Source organism: Neolamprologus multifasciatus, chromosome 6 (assembly GCF_963576455.1).
Source record: "Neolamprologus multifasciatus chromosome 6, fNeoMul1.2, whole genome shotgun sequence".
Taxonomy (NCBI): domain Eukaryota; kingdom Metazoa; phylum Chordata; class Actinopteri; order Cichliformes; family Cichlidae; genus Neolamprologus; species Neolamprologus multifasciatus.
Genome location: NC_140444.1, coordinates 3,268,561 through 3,284,227, shown reverse-complemented (window position 1 = coordinate 3,284,227; position 15,667 = coordinate 3,268,561). Strand labels below are relative to the sequence as shown.

Sequence of the window (15,667 nt, the reverse complement as noted above, 5' to 3'; positions counted from 1 at the left end):
ACCCTTAACGACTTTTTCTGCCGTTATGACGAGCCATCAGGCAGCCTTCACACCTCCAACGGAACAAAAGAGACACCTTGGACACTCATTCCCCCACCTCTCCCCCCTCCATAGAGCCATCACCACCATCAAACACTTCACCTACAACACCCCCCTCCTCACCCCACACAAAGGAGGATTTCACACCACCTCCTCCCACCACAACTCTTCATATTCATGAAGCAGATGTGAGGAAGCAGTTTAAGAGTCTGAATGCTCAAAAAGCTCCTGGCCCAGACGGTGTGTCTCCTGCCACCCTCAGACACTGTGCAAACGAGCTGGCCCCAGTGTTTTCTGGCATTTTCAACTCCTCACTGCAGGCATGTCATGTGCCTGCCTGCTTCAAGTCCTCTACCATAATCCCTGTCCCCAAGAAACCTAGGATCACTGGACTAAATGACTACAGACCTGTGCTCCATCACCTATCCACATACCTGCAGTATATAAACACGGGTTGACTCCTCCTCTCTAGGCCTTCATCTCTCTGGAAGAAAGTAAGGGCTGCGATTTTAGTCACCTTTGTTGGTTCCAGTTCTGGTTTAAACCTTAACACGTGTCCTGACTTACTTACCTCACATCAACTGGTTGTGCCACAACCGTTGTGGCAGATGCCCTGTGTCCGCACCTCCCTCAGTCTGGTTCTGTTGGAGGTTTCCTCCTGTTAAAAGGGAGTTTTTCCTTCCCACTGTTGCCAAAGTACGGAGCAAGGCAATGGATATTGGGGGAAAACAAGACATACTTTTTTTTTCAATTTTCTTTCCTCCAATGTCCCTCGTCGGGCTCCCAACGTGCTTGCTCACAGGGCGTCATCTAATTGTCAAGGTTTTCTCTGTTTTCTTTGTATTATTGTAGGATCTTTACAATATAAGGTGTCTTGGATCATCTGTTATTGTGACTTAAGGCTATATAATGAAAACTGAATTCCATCTTCTTTGGGTATAAAAATCGTAGGGGGGAAGGTTATATTTAGGGATAATCTAAACCAAATTTTGAAGGCTACCTGGAGGCGCCTGTATTGCCCTGTAAGTGCCACAGAGGGGCAGTCTCTGCTGACACAAACATAGAGCTAAGTTGGGATTTCCTGATGTGTGTGTGCTCTCTCTGAAAGGTAGGTAGTGCATAAGGCAGGCTTCTTACAGTGTCCTTTAAGAGCAATAAGCTCATTATATTAATTACAGCCTTGTAAGACTTTGTTTTCTGGTATGGCACAAAAAAAACATACACTTTAATCTTCTGGCCTCAACATAAACCTGACACCTTCACTTGTACCTAAACTGCTTGTTTGGAGTCAGTATTGGTCTAAACACATACCGTCTTTAACCTTTGCTAAATAGCTTTGAACTACACATGGCAGTCAACTCACCTAACCTTTATTTGATCTCTTCTCCTGATCAAATAGACAAAACCTACAATCTGTCTTTGTTTCTAGTCCCGTTCTTTTTGCCTCACCCTCTAAATCCACCTTTGCTTTCCTGTATTTATTGCAAAGGCCACACTTGTGGCTTTGAAGGTCTTTAGTTGAACCCATGTTCCAAAGAGACAGGCAGGAGTGACAATGAACCGGGGACAAAGACCGGAGAACAACTCCATTAGCTTGAAGCCTAATGTCTCACTATCAGTTCCAGGAAGCTTTTCACTTTGTTACAGTACATTATGTACCACACTTTGGCATACACTATTGTGAGTACATTAACTTTATTGTTCAGGCGTGGTTCAAATGGCAAACACAGAGGTCAGAGGGTCAGCGTGGAGCCTGACGCTGCTAACAAAACAACCCACCAGCAAATCGAATGAAAGGAAGATTCATAACAGTCCACTCCAGACTTGAAAGGTGACAGAATCCTGATATTTTTCCAAATAAAAGAAATACTTTTGAACTCTTTATTTTCTTGCTTCATAACAACTGTAATGGGGTGGATTTAGAATAGAATAATCCTTTCATTGTCCCACATGGGGAAAGTTGGTAGTTTATTTTTAACTGATGCCATGATGATGCTTAAATTTAGGGGTGTAACCACGCTGTCCTAGCACACAGAGGCATGGCTGAGTGCTGCAAACCTTCACCTTGTTTTTGTTTTAGGAACCTGTTTATTCTGTTTTATTTGAGTGTAAACTTGGTGTGGAAATTAAACTTGGTGGATTACTTGCTGTGCAGTCCTTTGATTGGCTGCTGTGTTTAAATGCGCTGCATAAATTAACAGATTTGGCTGAATTTGTGAATGATGTAGACTCATTCAAAAGGTGGTTGTTTTGCATAAGCTTCACTGTGTGGTCAGAGTCCACCAATGTATCGCTGTATAAGTTGTAAAAAAAAAAAAGTTAAAAAAAAGTAAAAAAATAAATAAAACAATTTTAAATTAAAAAAATAAAATAAAAATAAATAAATAAAAATAAATAAATATATATATATATATATTTTAAAAAATATATATATATTTTTTTATTTAAAAAATCTATAAATAAATATATATATATATAGTTTTTTTAAATTTAAAATCTTTTACATTTTTTTTTTTTTTTTTTTTTTACATTTTTTTTACATTTTTTTTTTTACAACTTATACAGTGATACATTGGTGGACTCTGACCACACAGTGAAGCTTATGCAAAACAACCACCTTTTGAATGAGTCTACATCATTCACAAATTCAGCCAAATCTGTTAATTTATGCAGCGCATTTAAACACAGCAGCCAATCAAAGGACTGCACAGCAAGTAATCCACCAAGTTTAATTTCCACACCAAGTTTACACTCAAATAAAACAGAATAAAAAATAAATAAAATTATTTATTTATTTATTTTTTAAATACAGACTCATGTTTTCTGAGTTTGAGAAATTTACCAGATTAATGGTTTTTGACATGGTTGGCATAATGCACCATGTTTTACTTCAGCTGTCCACGTGAGGCTTTGTTAATTCATCTCAGACACGTTGAGTGTAGAAAATAAAGCTGCTCACCGCCGCATTAACAGGCTGATACTCATGTTTAAACTCTCAGGAGGTGACTAATGGTGCATTTTGCAGGTGTGTGATTTTGTCTCACAAATGCAGCAAAATCATCCATTGTTCTCTTCCTGTTGCCGTGCTACTGAATTGTGACTTTTCAGAAAAACATACATAAACACAGGAGTCATCAAGCGGCCTCGTTTAAAGTGTATTTTATAAATTTACATATTCAGCTTTTTTTTTTTAATAATATACAATAGAAACAGTGCTGATTGAAGTCGACTTTGAAGAAATATCTGGCATAAATAAAGTCCAGTATTGAGTCCAGTACAGAAACAGTAATTCAGAATACAAATCTTTGTCACTTAAGGGATAAAAAATATTTGGATATAAAAATATTTCTACACACAAATACCAACTGCAGTTGTCCAGCAACTGCAGAACAATAAAGAAGAACAATCATACACTTTACAAAAGCTCATTTCTCTTTTTAAATTAATGCTTAGAGTGGAGTTTTAATCTGGGTTGAATGCTGTCAGTGGCAAACAGTATAATCAATTCCTTTAAAAGGCACCGAGGGAGCAGTAGTTAAGGCAAAAGTTAGTCATTTATCTGAGGATGGTATACGTGTCCATCATGGCCAAACATTTCATTTCCACCCACGTAACACATGCTGAACTCCTTTATAACCAAAGCAGATACAGGCTGCTGAATTTCCCCTTCTTTGTCTTTTTCCAAAGTTCAACCTAATTAAAAAAAAACATTTGCTAATCAAAGACATCCTTATTTCATATCTGCATCAACTTGCCAACGTGCAACTTCAACCTTCTCCTGACTTCAAACCTCTCCACAAAACATCAACAAGCCCCAGAGGCGGAGCTTGTCTCCCTCTGCTATTCAACCTGAGGACAGTTTCCATTTTGCACGACGCCGGGGACGCAGAGGTTCAGGTTGTGCACCCTCCTGTAGACGAAGTGGAAGACCTGAGCGCGCGGCCGGCTGTGGAGCTCGGCTTTGATTCGCTGAGGGTGCGTGTCTGGGGTGAGCTGCTGGCTGGTTTCCTCGTTGACCAGAAACAGAGCGCAGTTCTCAGGGTCGGAGATCCTGAACTTCTGGGCGCACAGCGAGCAGACCTCTTCTGTGGTGGTGTACGGGTGGACGACCAGTGTTTTGGCCGTGCAGCCCACCCCCGGCTCTTGCAGCGCGACCCGGAGATAGTTCTAGAGAGAAAAGAGTTCAATTTTAGAAAACTGTCAAATGTACGAAAGGGGCATTTCTGAGGAGGTGAGCAGGCAGGAAACCCTCATGCAGTGACAAAGAGTTTACATGCAGTGATGTTATCAGGAGCAACATGCTGTGATGTTAGTACAGACGACACGCAGCACCTTCCATGCCTCTGTCCAAAGCTGGATTTACTCTTACTGGTACAAGTTTGACTCACTGCCTGGATGGTCAAGGTCGGCTCAGGTCAGGTGATACCTGAAAGTCGTCCACACACGGTACTGAACGCTGGGCGGTCCGCCGGCGGTGCCACTGGTGCAGCGTGTTCCTGGCCTCGGAGCTCAGCACTCGGGCCGCCTGCTCCTCCTGGAAGTTTTTGATGAGGGACATGGCTCCGTAGGCGCTGGTCAGGTAGTAACCGCCTGGGGTAAAAATTAAACACAAAAAGAAATGAAACCAACAGAAGTTAAAAAATAATTAAGAAAAATAAAGACAGTTGTGCCTTTCTGGCATAAACGAATCAGATTTGGTGCTTAAGGGTCAAAGATATTTACCTACACAGCTGATTATTAAACATTTTCAGTTTCCGTGCCAGACAGCTCGGCGCTGATGGGAAAATATTTCACTCTTGGTACGTTAAACCTTCATATTTTTTCCTCTTGAAGTGGTTCCAGCCCATTAAAAATCAAAACACTGACTGGAATTTCCTCGCTGTGAGGACTTTTCCTTCCTATGCAAGCATTTATCACGTTTTCTCAAAGAACCTTCAATAAAAACTGGAGCTGAGAGTCACTGTAAAACACCTCAGCGACATGCTCGATACTGGACCGTACACCTTCTGCTGAAGCCAAAACAAAGCTTTCAAAAGAAGAAACAAATACGTTAAATGACTTTAGACAGAAACTGTCGGGACACTTTGCAGTTCAGTCTTTATTTATTTTAGTATTTATTATCATCATCCTGCGAGTGAACTTTGTGTCTTTAGTTTCCACTAAATACCAAGCCTCATAATAAAGACATTAATGCTAAAATAAGGAAAACCTCACATTTGTTTTTTTTTTAAATCAAACTTTAAAGGAACTACTTCTGTAGATTTTTGGCCACTAGGGGGCAGCACAGCAGGCCGAGTCAACAACAGGTGAGCAGAGTGCTGTACAGCTAAAAGAACCAATTAAAATAAATTAAAGTCATTAAAAACAAAACATCTGTAACTAACTCATCAAGTAGTGATGATTTTGGTAATGATTAAACCTCTGCCCTCATAGACACACGTCATCATTTCCAACCAGCAGCAACGTGTAGATATTCACGGCTCTTTCACTCCCGCGAACAGTAACTAACACTCGTGTTACACAACAGACGTGACATGGTTTTAGTTAGAAAACATAACTCATTTGTTTCTCTTTCACGGGTCCGAAGGGTTAATGACTCATTGTTAGCAGAAAGTGTGCTGCTCTATAATTTACCAGCTTTTAAAACATCGCTCTGGGCCAGAGATGGAGAGGAAAATATTTCAGTGAATCTTTAAATTCTTTAGTTTCTCAGCTTAGCGTCATGGTTGTACAGTACAGCTGTTACCAGCTGAATGTGGGAGTGTTTTTATTTTTTTTTATTTAAAAAGGAAAGAGCTTTTCCCCAGATAAGTGCCAGATCGGCACCTTCCAAAGATATGTTAGCCAGAGCCAAAGGAAAATCCTGATAAAATCCCCTCACTCAAACCTCTAACACAAAGACACTAATGATGAGTAACTACAGGAACACACCAGGCGAGGCTGTGCATGTTAAAGCTCTGGGCTTTTTCCTTGCACTTGCATCAGTTCTTGAGATTCTACCAGACCAGAAGCCTCCTAAACATTCATCAAAAAAGCGTCACTAAAAGTGCCACCAGGCGGATTTTTGTTTAAATTAAACAGGAGGCACGTGAAGCTGCACAGAACAGGCGACCCGGCAAAGGCTCGGAGACCCTGAGCAGACTGAACTCCACTCCTGAACGCGCCCGGCGTGAATGAAAGACGTGTGACGGTGTAGTGATGCACGCCTGGTTTATTCTCTGTGGTTTCGTTTACTCAGACATGATGCACAAAAAGATTTTTAGGGTGATTCATCTCATTTTCAGATATGTTTTATTTTAAATGTCACCAAGCTAAAAGTACACATGGCCCTGACAGCCACACACTCACATATACAGGCAATTATTCATTATTTAGACCAGTGGTTCTTAACCTGGGTTCGATCGATCGGTTAACATCGCTGATAAAACGTTTCACCCACCACAAAAAACCCGAGTGATCTGACAGCTAATACGGAGTCTGACCCTTTCTCGTTGCAGTTTCTCTGACTTATTACCTACTAAATTATTCATGAGCAGTATTTCTGCAGGATGTCTTTTCAAAAGAAAACAGCTCCGAGTTTGTTGCTGCCGGTAATAAAACTGATAAGAGCAGCGATACTCAATCAAAACATCAAAGCTGTAATGAGATGCTGTAAAAGCTGCACAGTCATTAAAGGAAAGAGTTTGGAGATAAAACTCGGCAGGTTCGTCGCTACACGCAGCAGCGGCAGATTATGCAAAATATTCCTTTCCACAATCCGTCCTGATACAACATCCTAATACTGTCACCCGGACTGTGGCAGGAAACCCCTCCTCTCACAGTCTGAACTTCCACTACGTGACTTCCACCTATAATCTTGGGTATGTACATCCATTAAACTGGAAGCTTCCTGTTCTCACACAGTCAAAAATGGCGAGACCTTCCTCTGACCAGGTCACAAAACAGGGTGGACCTCTTTAGCCTCACAGCACACTGGTGCGTCTAAACTTTAAGACGAGCTGATGTTTTCAGAGAGCGGACCTCAGAGTCTCTCTGCTTTATTTAAAGTCCTGCTGTAACAATGTTACACGGCTCTGTTATGACCCAATGATCTTTTCCTAGCAAACTAATGTATTGTAGACATCGATCTTTTAAAGTATAAGGCATACTGTTGTTCTAACTATTTTCATATGCAGCTAAACTGAATCATGATTCGATATCGTGAAGTTATTTTTCTGAACCATGAAAAGAATTCTGCGAATATTGAGCGAACATTTCTCAGATGGTAACTGTGTCTGTAACCGACGCACAAGTGCTGCTGTAACGTGTATGTCCTGTGTAACCGACAGGACCAGTGTTGGTCAACTTACCTGAAAAAAGTAATCAGTAACTAATTACTGATTACTTCCCCCAAAAAGTAATCCAGTTACTTTACTGATTACTTATTTTCAAAAGTAATTAATTACTTAGTTACTTTTTAAAAACACGATTTACAACCTGAATAGGTGATAAAGTGATAGATCTTTCAGCCCAATTCTACTTTTTCTACATAATCATCATACAAAATGTAATCAAATGGAAAAGTCTCTTTTTAAAACTTGTTTTATTCGTTTTAATCTTTTAACTTTATGCATCAAGCAAACATTTAATTATCTGCAACATTCTCTGACTGGAAGAAATTAGTTTAACATTTAAACCTATTTTCTGCACATTCCAGCACATAAAATAAAATATTTTTTGTGTTTACACTCAGTCTTTCAAATAGATGCAAGTAAAACACAGCAGAAAATAAGTAAAGTCAAAGACTAGCGGTCCTATTGCTCTATTTTCACCTGTAAAGCAGGAGTGGGGTAGGCGGAGGGTTACCCTGGTGCAGGTGTGCAGCGGTCAGTGGAAGAATCCGCGAGTTTCTCTGTGAGTTTCCCATTACGTCGTAGCTACTCGGAGCTTGCTCGGAAGTTTAGGGGTTTTTTTCGCTGTAAAAAGAAGTTTTCTTCCCGCGCACAACGGACACTAATGTTTTTGTCACTTTTTATGGAATCAAACTCAAAGTAAGGTCAGTACTTCCACGCTTTAAACGCTGCACGCTCATACTCTCTCTGCACTCGATATATGATCCATTGTTGATCTGCACACAGCTGTTGTCACGAACGTCGCACTCGCTTACGTCACTGTCATGAGACATTCTCGCAAAAAATCACAGTTTTAGTAACGCAGTAACGCAGCGTTCCTACGGGAAAGTAACGGTAATCTAATTACCATTTTTGCAATAGTAATCCCTTACTTTACTCGTTACTTGAAAAAAGTAATCGGATTACAGCCATCTCTGGACAGGACCTACCCTCTCCTTGAAGCAGGGATGGATCCAGCAGCTCCATCATGTACTGGATCTCCGTGTCCAGCTGCGGCATGTCGCACTGAGCCAACACATAAGTGAGCATGGGCAGGAAGTCGTCGGCACCGTACATCCTCCCTGGAAGGAAACAGATGGAGAGCAGAGGGGGATGTAGGTGTGGCAGGTTTGTATTTTCAAATTATTTTTCACTTTTATAACGTTTTCAGTTCGTTTCCGGAGTTCGTCAGATCGTTCTCAGTTCTGCTTTTGTTTGAAAATGTTAAAATGTTTCATTTTAGTTTCGTTTTTATTCATTTTGACGTCAGGTTTAGTCATTTTTAATTGGAATTGTACGGAGGGCGTATGTCAAGAGGCGTGATTTAGGAAAATCAGAACAGGTGTTACTTTTTGAAAACTCCTTTTGGAAGCAGTTGACTCACAGTCCAGACATCCAGACTCTCAACAAACACGCCCATCAAAGCCTCATCTGTCTGGAGTCTGGTTTTTCATTTTTAGTTTAGAATAAAATAATGTTTTTTATATCTAATTTTAGTTTTTAGTTTCATTTCAGTTAACTACAATAACCTTGATGGCAGTCGCACAGGTCAGGCAGAGGAAGGAAAAGGAAAAACATCACAGCTGTAAACAATCAGAGGAAACTGACAAACTGGGAACAAACGGACTTTTCCATACCTGAGTTATCCTGCATGATGGTGTAAATGAGCTTACACACTCGCAGCAGCAGTGACACCTTCTTCTCGGGGGAATACATCTTCCTCATGTTCAGGAACTTCTGCCGGATTTTCTCAATAGCCACGGCGTCAGGGGGCACGGCACCGTCCACCCCGAGCTCCTGGGGCTTTTTGGTCTTAGCCAGCGCCAAGTTCTCCCTCAGCTGCTGCAAAGCTCCGCTGCTCACCTGCAGCGAACAGAGACAACACATCACTGATATCAGGGCTTCATCTTTAGCATCGCTTATCTCCTCATTTATGAAGACGCTTTTCTAAGATCTTCACCTGGAAGTCGTGCAAAGCCGTCTCGATGACGCTGTTCAGAGGTTTTAAGACGCATTTGTGCATGGCCTTCTCCAGCACCTGGTCTGTGGACGAGGACACACCCACACACAGACAACCGGTTAAGCACCAAACGTAATGTAATGATCATTTCTTTGAGTAATCAAATAATAAAGTGTGTCACTGCGTGTTGTGCAATGACGAGTTAAATAAAACTGAAACTGTACATTTGCTGTAACTCTTATGTACACAGTTCCTGGGAACGAATGAGGAGATTTACTGGTTAACCCGAAACCATCGTCACATGCTAATGGCAGTCAGCACGCTGAAGTCATGTTCATCAACCCTGAAACTTGAAGACTTTTCTCACATTTAACGCTGCACAGTCCTGGACTCCGTCCTCACATTTTGCTTAAAGTCAGGCTAAGATGAAGTTATCAGGCTTAAATTATCCACCTTAATATCAGGGTGCGTCATCTTTAAAGACTTAATGCTTTTAATCTGAAGCATCAGTAATTAAACCCAGATGACATCAAATCAAATCAAAATGTATTTATATAGCACGTATTAAAACAACAGTGTTGACCATAGTGCTTCACAGTCAGTAAAAGCATGAGACGGTTAAAACAAACAATAAAAGAGGACAACAAACAATAGCTAACAACACAACAAGCTTGACCAGCCAACTAGACAGAATCAAAAGTCAAAAAATAAGTTTTAAGACGTGATTTAAAAGACTCGGCAGTACAAATATGAACAGGAAGGTTATTCCAGAGTCTGGGTGCCACGGATGCAAAGGCCCGATCACCTCTCGACTTCATTCGAGTCCTAGGTTGTGCAAGGAGCCTGTGATTGGACGATCTAAGTGCTCTGTTGGGATTGTATGAATGGAGTAGTTCAGAAAGATAGCTGGGCGCTAAATTATTCAGAATATTAAAAGTGAACAAAAGAATTTTAAAGATATTTAACAGGGAGCCAATTTAATTTGGCTAAAATTGGAGTTATGTGTTCATAGATTCTCGTACCTGCATTTTGAATTAACTGAAGCCGGCAAAGAGAGGAGTGTTGGAGGCCCGAGTAGAGGGAGTTACAGTCGTCCAGTCTGGATGTGATAAATGCGTGGATAAGCTTTTCAAGGTCCTTTAAAGGAAGGAACGGCTTTGCTTTGGAAATCTGACGCAACTGGTAAAAGCTGTTTTTTACCACAGTGGATATCTGTTTCTCAAGTTTAAAAGAGCCATCCAGGAACACTCCGAGGTTTCTTACAGTGGGCGAGAGATGGCTAGCGAGAGGGCGTAGGGCATCAGCTAACTGGTCTAGCGGAGTCAAAAACTATGATTTCGGTCTTATTCTCGTTCAATGTAAGAAAATTATGTGATAACCAAATTTTAACTTCATGCAAACAGTTGAACAGAGGTGGACATGTGAGAGATCCCTGACAATAAGCTCAACATGAGCATTCAGTCGGCAAACTGACTTTTTGTTTTCTTTATTTGCCAAAATTGATCATACCTGAATATATTTCTCTCTTTTTCTTTTTATTATTTCTTTTTTAATGTATTTTTTGGAAATATGGCACTTTGACCCAGTGCACTATAAATGCATTTCAAGAAATCACATGGAAAATAAAATATCTGCATTTTTAAAATCATTTCTACTACATGTTATTTGCACGTCAAAACGGAGACCATACCAAGAAATTCACCTCAGTCAGCTCAACACTTCAGCTGTTTCTATTCTTCAGTCGTTTTCTTAATCAGAAAATAACAACAACACCCTCCTACTTCACCAAAAGTTGATTCTGTTCATCTGGTCGCAGCGTTTCGTCACTCATCCAACTGACTTCTCCAGTCTCAGCTGACTGCAGGTTTCCCCACTCCTAGCTGCATCCCTGTGGGGCTCACATAACCACTTTATGGTTAGGAGACACTTTTGAATTCCAGTCTGTTTGCTCTCATCAGCAAAACAAATCGAAATCAGAGACCAAGTAGACTGACCTCCCCCCACTTCATGCATGTCTTTGGGACTGTGAGAGGAGACGCCACGGAGACACGGGGAAAACACAGTGATGGTTTGGCAACAGTGCAAACCGCCACGCCATCATGCTGCCAGAAGGACGTTTAAGACAAAATGAACAGGAAGTAATTTGAGTATAAGGATGCACAATGTCTGACAGCAGAGAAGGCCCTCGGGCACATGACGCCCTTTACCATCCATCCTGTGATGAAATCATTTACGAGGACGTCAAGCTATCGCCGACATGTCTCCCTAATGTCAAGGCTCCTCTCACAAAGTTGCCTCCTAAACAGCAGCAGGAGAACAAATCAGATTTAAGCGTGATTATCTCCACTAATCACAGCAGCGTGATTCGCTTTGATTAGTGGACATAACAATAATCTCTTTATTTGCTACAGTATAGTGTTTTTTGGCTCTTTTTTATGTGTAACAGATTATATGACCATGTGGGCTAATGGGAAACATTTGCTATCCATCCGTTCGCTTCCACTTCTCCTTTTCAGGGTCGCGGGGGGCGCTGGAGCCTATCCCAGCTGTCATAGGGCGAGAGGCGGGGTACACCCTGGACAGGTCGCCAGTCTGTTGCAGGGCCAACACACAGAGACAGACAACCATTCGCACTCACATTCACACCTAGTGGCAATTTGGATTATCCAATTAACCTATCCCCACAAGCTGCATGTCTTTGGACGGTGGGAGGAAGCCGGAGTACCCGAAGAGAACCCACGCAAACACGGGGAGAACATGCAAACTCCACACAGAAAGACCCCGGCCTGATGTTGGAATTGAACTCAGGACCTTCTTGCTGTGCGGCAACAGTGCTAACCACCGTGCTGCCACTTTCAGATCATCAAACAAATTTAAATATTAGACAAAGACAACACAGGTAAAAACAAAATGCATATTCTAAATGATTGTATTTATTGAGTGAGAAAAAATCTAAACCTATATGACTATGTGCAAAATATAGATTTTTGCCAGAAAACATCTTTTTGATCCCCAAGACTTTCGGGAAAATACTCTGTGGACTGGAGAGGCAAAAGTTGACTTTTTGGAAGCTGTGTGTCCCATTATATCTGGCATAAAACTAACACAGCAACCCTCTGATATGGCTGAATTACAATACTGCAAAGATGAGTGGGCCAAAATTCTTCCACAGAGCTGTAAAGGACTCAATGTCAAACATTCAAAACTAGGAAATCAGGAAGAGGGCAAACCCTTTTCCACAACACCGTATATGTGTGCTGAGATAATGTGTTTGTGAGAGCTGAATGAACTGTTGGTATTCTGTGCTTGTGCCCTTATACACTTATACACATTTGCTATCTTAACACTAAAAAGCAGAAAAAGGTAAATAATTGGACGAAGGATCAACGCTTGCCTTTCAAAGCTGAAGCCACAAAATGAGTAAATAAACTAAACTTTAGAGTTTGACATTCAAACGCTGGTCGTGTCAGATAGATTACACGTTTATGGCTCTGATAACGTTAAAGAGTGACTGACCTCGAGTGTGAGCTTTAAGCATCCTGGTCATATACCAACCTGGAAGCAGATTCTACGTGAGTGCAAATACAACGTCTGTACCTCTGACCCACGTACCCGGGCTTCAAACCATTTCCTCAACTATGCCCAGCACGCTGCATTTCACACAATCGCGTGTTATTGTTCACTGACGGCGAGTATTCATGCAGCACAGACAACCCAGCCTCCGGGCGCTGTTTATGCCAGACTTATGCAATGATTTACGCAGAACAGTACAATGCATGCACGCACAGGAATCCTGTTCTTATGAAGAATTGGTATTCTGTTTTGTTTTCATTGTGAGCCACAGAAGTACAGGATGCCTGTACGAGAGCCGAGTGCCGTGGCTCACCTGAGACGAGGGCGAGTCCTTTATTGCAAAATGCTTACAGACATAAATCTAGAGCCATAAAAAGGAAGCCTTGGACGACTCTGTTAGATCCTCACGTGCACACAAGGACGTGATCGGAGCCTCCTCAGGATCGACCGTTACATTTTCTGACTTGTTGTTAGGTTTTATCTCAAAAGCAATTAAATCAAGAGGCAAACACGTACTCCTACATCTGAAGGAACGCCGGAAGCGCATAATAAATATCTCATTTATTGATTTAAACCCCGCCTTTCTGCGTCATTTACATTCTCTGTTTACTTATGAATTGGGGTGTGTGTTGCCAGTCAAAAGCCTCCCTATAAGCCATTACCATATAACCATTCTGCTTCTCCCACTCACAATACTTCAAGTGTTGCACTCTCTAAAATCACTCCAAATTTTGCACTTCAAGCTTTCCTTTTCATTATAAACACAAAAGAATGAACATTTTGTTCTGCTGCAACATAACCACACTCCACAGTATTTCTGTAAACACGCCCGAGAGGCTCGACGGGTCACCTTAGCTCCACTTCTCCTTTTTCACAGTTATGTGTGAGCGTAACATGACATCAGGCGGACTGTCGGCTCTCAGCTCGGACTTTTTATTCTGACAGCTGACAAACGAGGGACTGATCTGATCCACTTTATGCTCATTTATGTTTCAGTTGTGGTGCTCACAAATGTTCCAGCAGGCTGGATGTGGCTCAGACGTCCTGAGCTGCGTTACAGCAAGTATTATGGGTGTTAGACTTGGCCAAAACTCACAACCAGAGATGGGCGCGTTACTGTAATCCGATTACTTTTTTCAAGTAACGAGTAAAGTAAGGGATTACTATTGCAAAAAACGGTAATTAGATTTCTGTTTTCCGTAGGAACGCTGCGTTACTGTGTTAATAAAACTGTGATTTTTTTGCAAGAATGTCTCATGACAGTGACGTAAGTGAGTGCGACGTTTGTGACAACAGCTGTGTGCAGATCAACAATGGATCATATATCGAGTGCAGAGAGAGTATGAGCGTGCAGCGTTTAAAGCGTGGAAGTACTGACCTTACTTTGAGTTTGATTCCATAAAAAGTGACAAAAACATTAGTGTCCGTTGTGCGTGGGAAGAAAACTTCTTTTTACAGTGAAAAAAACCCCTAAATTTCCAAACAAGCACCGAGTAGCTACGACGTAATGAGAAACTCACAGAGAAACTCGCGGATTCTTCCACTGACCGCTGCACACCTGCACCAGGGTAAACCTCCGCCTACCCCACTCCTGCTTTACAGGTGAAAATAGAGCAACAGGACCGCTAGTCTTTGACTTTATTTATTTTCTGCTGTGTTTTACTTCAGCTATTTGAAAAAGTGAGTGTAAACACACAAAAAATAAATATATTTTATGTGCTGGAATGTGCAGAAAATATTAATATTAAATGTTAAACAAATTTCTTCCAGTCAGAGAATGTTGCATATAATTAAATTTTTGCTTGATGCATAAAGTTAAAAGATTAAAACTAATAAAACAAGTTTTAAAAAGAGACTTTTCCATTTGATTACATTTTGTATGATGATTATGCAGAAAAAGTAGAATTGGGCTGAAAGATCTATCACTTTATCACCTATTCAGGTTGTAAATCGTGTTTTTAAAAAGTAACTAAGTAATTAATTACTTTTGAAAATAAGTAATCAGTAAAGTAACGGGATTACTTTTTTGGGGAAGTAATCAGTAATTAGTTACTGATTACTTTTTTCAAGTAACTTGACCAACACTGCTCACAACACACCTCATTTGGCTCATGTAAGGTGGATGTGGGGCTAAGTTTAGGCAGCCAGACTCATCCTGATACATCAGCGTCACTCAAGGCCAAACGTGGCTCACAGGAAACTGAAGATGTGGGCCACATTTGGGCCAATGACTAGTAAAGTAGATTTCCACTTTGCAAACTATTGAATCAAAGTCTGCCTGCTTATTAAACATGTTTACATTAGTTCTCCTCTCCAAAGGGAACCTTTGTGAGCGCGAGACTGTTTATGTGCGGTCTGTTAGGACAGTCAGAAAGGATCATTTCTCTGTCCCTGAACAAGGCTTTGCTGTTATTGTTTACAATGAACAAGGGGATGTGAGATGTGTGCAAAGACACGCTCACATGTTCTGCAAAGCTAGTGCACGATAATCTGATCAGAATGAAGCGTCCCTTTCAGAGAGTTTTCCATATGTGCAAACTATTTTTTCAAATGTTCATATAAAAACATCTCCAGCAGGACCTGATGGACACGAGCAGCAGTATAATGATAATAATGAATGAAATGAAGGCATACGAAGGTACTTTTTGACACAGTTCTGTAGCCTCGAGTCCTGACATTTAATAACAGCCCCACCAAGTTAAATATACACTTAAAAGCAACACCT

At 41.1% G+C, this 15,667-nt stretch overlaps 1 protein-coding gene across 4 annotated transcripts in view; it reads right to left on the bottom strand.

Moving 5' to 3' along the window:
• Positions 1 to 2,537: 2,537 nt before the first annotated feature.
• The window catches only part of LOC146516154 (ras and Rab interactor 2-like), a 50,426-nt gene continuing 37,296 nt past the window's right edge, over positions 2,538 to 15,667 (bottom strand). For 3 of the 4 annotated variants that reach the window (XM_085162016.1, XM_085162015.1, XM_085162017.1), the window contains 5 exons: positions 9,370 to 9,452; positions 9,047 to 9,272; positions 8,360 to 8,491; positions 4,466 to 4,629; positions 2,538 to 4,206 (listed from right to left, as the gene is read on the bottom strand). In XM_085162016.1, coding sequence (XP_085018142.1) covers positions 3,880 to 4,206; positions 4,466 to 4,629; positions 8,360 to 8,491; positions 9,047 to 9,272; positions 9,370 to 9,452 — 932 coding nt within the window. In that variant the 3' untranslated portion in view covers positions 2,538 to 3,879. Of the gene's footprint in view, positions 4,207 to 4,427; positions 4,630 to 8,359; positions 8,492 to 9,046; positions 9,273 to 9,369; positions 9,453 to 15,667 lie in introns of all 4 variants that reach the window. The other variant, XM_085162018.1, reaches the window with a different exon arrangement.